Source organism: Vitis riparia, chromosome 15 (genome assembly GCF_004353265.1).
Source record: "Vitis riparia cultivar Riparia Gloire de Montpellier isolate 1030 chromosome 15, EGFV_Vit.rip_1.0, whole genome shotgun sequence".
Lineage (NCBI taxonomy): Eukaryota > Viridiplantae > Streptophyta > Magnoliopsida > Vitales > Vitaceae > Vitis > Vitis riparia.
The window spans coordinates 3,923,480-3,930,948 of record NC_048445.1 but is presented as its reverse complement, the minus strand read 5'-3'; the positions used below and the strand labels follow the sequence as shown (position 1 = coordinate 3,930,948).

Here is a 7,469-nt window from a genome sequence, read left to right as displayed (position 1 = left end):
CAATCAATTCCATTACCAAATTTACCAACTGGGGAGGCATATGATATGCCACTCAAATCTATGAATACAGATGTGGAAGGAATAAAATTAAAGACTTTTTGAGGGCTTGAGTGGACTTTTTGTTTTCTTTTTATCTTTGTGTCCTTTTATGGATAAAGACATTTTTCAAGGTTTTTTCTTTTTTTTTTTTGGAAAGTTTGATTCAAAAATCCACTACTTGTTATTTTGATAACTGATATTGCTTTTAACTATGTTAGATTTTCAGGAAATATTAAGGAAGGAAAAGATTTTCTTGTATTTGATTTTATTATAAAATTATAAAAAAAATTAAATATAAATTAGTTAAAATTTTATATAATTTTAAATTATTTTATTTTTATATAAAAGAATTAAAATAATATATAAAAATAATTTATTGATTTTAAATCTATTTTTTTTCTTTTATTTTTCGTCTCTATTTTCTTTCTTTATATTTTTCCTTAAATTTCTAAAAATCAAATATAACTTGAATTTTATTCTTAGATTAATTTAGTTATCTCTATTAAGGTTTTGGTTAAATATGTCAAACCCTTATTGGTTTGAAATTTTATCAAATACTTTTTTTTATCTTTTTTCATTTAATATTTCTATTCACTTTTCCTCCAATTCAAAAGGAAGATATTTGATAAATTTTTAAATTAGGTTTAACCAAAAACTCAAGAGAAGTAAGTGAAATTAACCCTTTATTCTTTAATTTAAACTATGATGTATTAGGTAAGTGACGTCGATGTCTTTTAAAAATGTATTTTATCCTATTTGCGTGGATGAATATATATATATATATATATATATATATATATTTATTATTCACATGAGGAATTGATAATATCACGTGGGTAAACAACCATCTAAAAAAGGGGGTTTAGGTCAGGTGGACTTCTCAACCTTTATTCATTACTATCTAGAAATATTTAATGAAGTAATGATGAATTTTCTACCAAAGCTTGTGAGTATGAATGTTTTTAAATCAATACCAATAAAATTAAATTATATGAAATTCATGGTGTAGTCTCTATCAGAGAGAGAGAGAGAGAGAGAGAGAGAATTACATGCAATTCATGGTGTAGTCTCTATCAGAGAGAGAGAGAGAGAGAGAGAGAGAGAGAGAGAGAGAGAGAGAATTACATGAAATTCATGGTGCACTTTGCATAAAGGATCAAACTCTCTATCAGAGAGAGAGAGATCCATTTATCACATGGGTGATTCATAAAACCATCTATTATTTATTTATAATTTAATTAATATATGCAACCAGTGGACATCAAATGTGGTGGGTAAGTAGCTAAGAAACTAGGAAAAGAAAGAGAACAAAAATATATATACATAAATTATGAGAACCCATATTAGTAATTAAAGTATAAAGTGATTAGTTGTTCAGTCAATTACATCAGCCAAAAAAAGCTGAGAATTTGATAACAAATCTGGTGGTTATATGGTCGATCAGAAAATAGAAAAGAAAGAGAACCAAAAAAAAAAAAAAATGTATGAGAACCCATATTAGTAATTAAAGTATAAAGTGATTAGTTGTTCAGTCAATTACATCAGCCAAAAAAAGCTGAGAATGTGATAACAAATCTGGTGGTTATATGGCCGATCAGAAAATAGAAAAGAAAGAGAACCAAAAAAAAAAAAAAAAAAAGTATGAGAACCCATATTAGTAATTAAAGTATAAAGTGATTAGTTGTTCAGTCAATAACATCAGCCAAAAAAAATGCAAATTGGATATCAAATCTGGTAATTATATGGCTGATCAGAAAATAGAAAAGAAAGAGAACAAGAGAAAAAAAAAAAAAAATGAAAACTCAATCAAATTAAAGTATAAAGTGGTTAGTTGGTCAGTCAATTTTATCAGCCCCAAAAATGATGATAAGAGGCAAAGAATTTGGAGGAGCATCTATCATGATTATAGTGGAGACCTCAAAAAGTTCCATAACTAAATACACATTCTATACTGTTTCCCACCCATGTTCTGCAATGAACTTCTAATTAAATAATACATGTTTTTTAATTTAACGTTGTTACATATTGGTCATAGTACTTAGTTTAGTTAAGTTGTTGATAAATTTGTCCCACATCGATTTGTTATTAAAGAAATCATCAAGCACTAATAAAAGATTTAATCATCAATCCCCATTAGATTCTTCCACAAGGAAATTTTATCCACAAGTGAGAATCAAACAACTTTATGTCTCATTTTCTTTACTTCTTTACTATCACTTTTTCCTTCCAAGTTTATTTTGGTAACCTCCCTATAATTTGAAAAAAGAAAATATTAGTTGTACCCATTAATCTCAATATTTAAGGTAAAATTAAATAATAAATTTAGCAAAATCTAAATTAGGTTGTCTTAAGTCACTAAACATTAACTCTTCAATTTTATCAATTATTAGCTTATTAATTAATTTAAAAAATTAATTCCTAGTTCAAATACTACAAATTCACTTAATCGGGAGAAAGAAAAATTAAGTCACTAGATGTTATACCAAATTAAAAATTGATATCTACGGGTCGTGACCTCTAATTTCCTTGTTTTTAATCTTGATTTCCATAATTCATCTTAAAAGTGTTTGCAATCAATCAATTGATATCTTTTACCGTCATTCACCATAATGTGAGTTGTGCATACATAGGATGAGATAGAGAAACCATATGACCAAATCATTTGGTTAAATCAACTCAATAATTTGCATTTATTTTATTAATATCTTTGTAAAATATTTTTCCTCTCTATCTTGATAGCTATCGTAGTATAGTATAATATGACCTTGACATGATTACGGCTAATGGGTTTTAGATTATCATCATGACTCAGGGCATTATTTTAGCATAGCTAACTTGTGGCATAGTCATGACTATAAATATATTATTATAAAAATGTAGGACTCACATAAATTTTTAATTATTTATTCCACATTGATACTGTCAAATATAAATGACAAATTAAAAGAAAAATAAAAAATAGAAACCTAATAGAATATGGATTCTTGACACCAAGAAAGAGTGTTTTTTCTCGTACGAAAATTTTGTAAAAGATTTGAAATGGTTTTTATTTGCTCCTTCCAATGACCCTTTTGGAAGACGGAAACCTACACTTCATATGAATTGTAAGATATCTCAAACACAACTAGCTAGTTCTTATTTTGCTCTTTCCCACGGAGTCTAACGTATGAACTAGGGTTTATAATGATCATTAGATAATGACTTATATGATATGTGAGACAAAATAGAAGGGATCGTGAGTTGAAATAAGGGATGTGAGGGAGAGATTTAAGATGAGGACACCCCATTGTACGAACAAGTGTGTATCATGCTTGGGATGATGGAAAAAAATGATTTGATTTGTCAATAATATATGATTAAATATAAATATTTTGTGGAGGAATCTTCACCTCGAAAATAGAGACAGGCATGATTAGGCAATTTACTAATAATAAAAAATTAAATGTCATGTTTTGATGTAGTTAAGTCATCTATTAGAGGGAATAATGCATAAAGTTCGGTGGGAGATTTGCCTTTTAGTGACTCCCCTTAATTACAACTTTCCTAAAATCAGGACTCCAATGCTATGTCGAGTAATTGTTAACTAAAAATTTGAAGTTACGAGGTATTGATGAGCAAACCATGTATACAAGCTAATTTAAGTTATTATCTCACATTAATTTTCTTTTGGCTTAATATGATAAAGGATATAACATTTACTATTCTATTATTTGTATAAAAACATTCATAAATTGCTTCCGATAATAATTAAAAACAAAAATGGAGATGAACTAGAATAACATTGAATCTAATGTTTAGATCGAGTGGAAAAATTATAAATGAACTTCATTCTATTGTTTGGTATATTTCTGATGGGTAAATCTCTGAGAAAAATGGACTTTTGTGCGATTTGTTATTCGATGTAATTGTTAAGATCTTCTCTTAGATAATTTTTTTTTTAAAATATATATTTTCATGTTTCTCAATTATGAAAGGATACAAAGTTGTATTTTTATAAGTTCTTTTTTCAAGCCTTTTTAAGAAGTAGACAATAAGCTTTAAATCTTAATGTAAGGCAAATTGATCGTAAATCACGTTAAATCATCTTTTTCATCATATAATCCATAAAAGGAATAACATAATACCTTGATTTACATTGTTGATCCTGATAAGATGAGAAAAAGAATTTAAAAGGGGATTTCAAATTTTGATTGAAGGTCAGCAATTGTTTTTTTATTATGTATTTACACAAAGTAGTAGAGATGGTTTGAATATTTATTAGAATATCTCTTGAGTATTCTTATGGTTTTCTATAGAATATTTCTATTCTCATTTTTCCTCCATTTATGATAGATATAGAATTATTGTTATATATTGCACCATGATATAGCATGAAAAATTGCCTTTCTTGAAAAATTTGAAAGAAAATTAAAAAATAAAAGAAAATTAAAATAAGTTGAAAATATATGAGTTGCTAGATAATTTTTATTTTATTTGATTTATTTTGGTAATTAATTTTAAAATAAATATGAGAAAAACCATATTTCTTAAATTTTTTTCCTTTTCTTAATTCTTAATACATTTTTAGGAACCGAGCATAGTCTTAAGAATAGATTAATAAGAACCAAATATACCCTTTAAGAATACAATCTTTTCGATCAATTACACAAAGATATTAATATCGATGACTTGACAAATTTCAAAATCCTTATATATTAATAATTAATAGATATGACAAGACCATTAAGAGGACACACCCCATCATATATTTTAATGTATACAATTAAAGACTACATATATGCCAATTTATAAGTAAACAAGGATTACCTTTGTTTAATTATTACCATACAAAGAAGACAACCCATATGTTCATCTTATGTTTGAAGCCACGCTTAATGACAAGTCTCTGTCATTAATTTCAAACGCACGCACCAAAAAAGGGAAAAAGAAACTGGAGGGTCTAAAGGAATATGTAAATAGGCGTATGGTTTGGAATTAGGCAATATGACATATAATCAAAGGGATTTTGATGAGCGGCCTAATGTCCCCAAGCCATCATTTGTTTTCTTGCCATGACGGGCCATGAAAGCGCAATACCTCCGACCCCATCATCTCTTTCTTGTTGCGGTGGTTGCACAAGGAAAATGCATGAAAGAGAGAGAAGAGAGTGGAATATGGAGAGACTTTTCCTTGGAGATTTTTAAGGTCAGGGGTCGTAGTTTTGATGGGAGCTTTCCCTCTGCACTCTTGTTGCCCACAACGTCCTAGTGGGGTCCTGCGTGCAGTCCTGCCTGTGGGGCATACATACCTCTACTATTACTCATTTCCAGAATTCCAAGGACCGCACTCCTTTTTTTTTCTTTTTTGGTTTAATCCCATTTCTTTTTGCCTATAACAATGCCCTTTCCCCATCTGTGCGGGTGGGTGGGCCTTCTGGAAGCATAGTAAATTTAAAACTAAACCCCCATTCAACAAAAAAAGTTGCCCATGTACCAGTGATCGCCATGAAAACAAAGCTTTTTCTCGTGTGAGTTTACCATTTTATGTCCCAACCCACATATAAATATTCCCCAGCTACATACTCATTTGGGTGCACCAACTTGTCCCCTCACATTTTCTATAAGATTCTCAGCTTTTCTCTTCCTTCCCTACCTCTTTTCATTAATGCTTTGATCAGCTCTGATAATTACTACTATTTTGAGACCATCTTTGATTTCTCTAGTTAAATGCCAGAAAGTATGAGTATATCTGTGAATGGGCAGTCTCAGGTCCCTCCTGGCTTCCGATTTCATCCCACTGAAGAGGAGCTCTTGAACTACTACTTGAGGAAGAAGGTTTTGTATGAGAAGATCGACTTGGACGTAATTCGTGATGTTGATCTGAATAAGCTTGAGCCATGGGACATTCAAGGTTGTGCTTCATATTTAGTTCATCGCCTCTCATTCTTTTCTCTTAATTTGCAATTCTTGTTGAATATTCCATCAAGATAGTGTGTGTCTTCCCCTTTGTGATGTTCATATCGGCTTGGGTTTTTGCAGAGAAGTGTAGAATAGGATCCACCCCTCAAAACGATTGGTACTTCTTCAGCCACAAGGACAAGAAATATCCCACGGGAACCAGGACTAATCGCGCCACTGCAGCTGGGTTTTGGAAGGCCACAGGCCGTGATAAGGTGATATACAGCAGCTTCAAACGGATTGGAATGAGGAAGACTCTGGTGTTCTATAAAGGCCGAGCCCCACATGGCCAAAAATCTGACTGGATCATGCATGAGTACAGACTTGATGATAACACCAATGATACCCAGGTCAGCCATTTGATTTTTCAGCTTAGTTTTGGCTTGAAATTTCAGTTTGGAGTAGTGTTCCATTGACCTTACAAACTGGGTTATAATGGTAACCTGCAGGTCTCTAATGCTGTGGCAGAAGCACAGGAAGAGGGGTGGGTGGTTTGTCGTATCTTCAAGAAGAAAAACCATCACAAAACCGTAGAAAGCGGTAGCCCTATGAGTTCATCATCCATCACTGCAGAGACAAGGACCCAGTTGCTGAATTCAAGTGATGAGGGAGCTCTGGAGCAGATATTTCAGCATATGGGGAGGACATGCAAGGAGGATAACAATGAAGCAAACAACAGCAGAAGATTTCTGAGGTCCATTGACACAGTCATCAACAATGGCAGTACCCTCCATGACAGATTCATGAAGCTTCCAACACTAGAGAGCCCAAACTCCACAAGTAGCCAAAACTGTTACCAGCCCATCCATGTCCAGATGATCCCAGAGAATGAAGCAGCTCCCATCACCCCCCACCCAGTCTACCACTTGGACACGGGCCTGAATGATGACTGGGCAGCCCTTGATAGGCTTGTGGCTTCTCACCTGAATGGTCAAACAGACACCTCCAAGCAACTAGCCTGCTTCAATGACCCCTCCATGCCTTTCTCTTCACCCACTGATCATAATGATCATGACTCCCAGCTGCTGCAGCCACGCTCCTCATCATCAACCACCAGGTCTTACCACCCCACTCAGGACTACAACACTGAAATCGACCTGTGGAGCTTTACCAGATCATGTCTGCAATCATCTGACCCGCTATGCCACATCTCCAACACTCCATCATAGCAGGAAACCCCTACATACAATAATGTAATAATATCATTCTAGTTGTTTAAGTCAGCACCTTCTTATCATTTCAGCAGTACTTATATCTATATCTATATGTTTTAATTTCACATAAATAAATAAGCCGAGGATCCGAAGAATGGGTGCCATTGCCAACCCTCATCTTCACTTCATCACTATGTCTTCCATCTTCCCATTACAAAATGGTTACATTTTGTTGTATATCATCACTTCGTACAAAACTAATCACCATGAATGATTCTCCACAGTATCCATTCACAAAAGTAGTGGAAAAAAATTATTCAAAAAATGTACTCGTTCAACA

At 32.3% G+C, this 7,469-nt stretch overlaps 1 protein-coding gene across 1 annotated transcript; it reads left to right on the top strand.

The window, feature by feature from the left end:
* Nucleotides 1-5,631: 5,631 nt before the first annotated feature.
* Nucleotides 5,632-7,237, top strand: LOC117932486 (NAC domain-containing protein 43). Its single transcript, XM_034853749.1, has 3 exons — nt 5,632-5,928; nt 6,057-6,325; nt 6,425-7,237. Exons 1-3 carry the CDS (start codon nt 5,745-5,747, stop codon nt 7,142-7,144), a joined length of 1,173 nt encoding a protein of 390 aa, XP_034709640.1. The 5' UTR covers nt 5,632-5,744; the 3' UTR covers nt 7,145-7,237.
* The last annotated feature ends 232 nt before the right edge of the window (nt 7,238-7,469 follow it).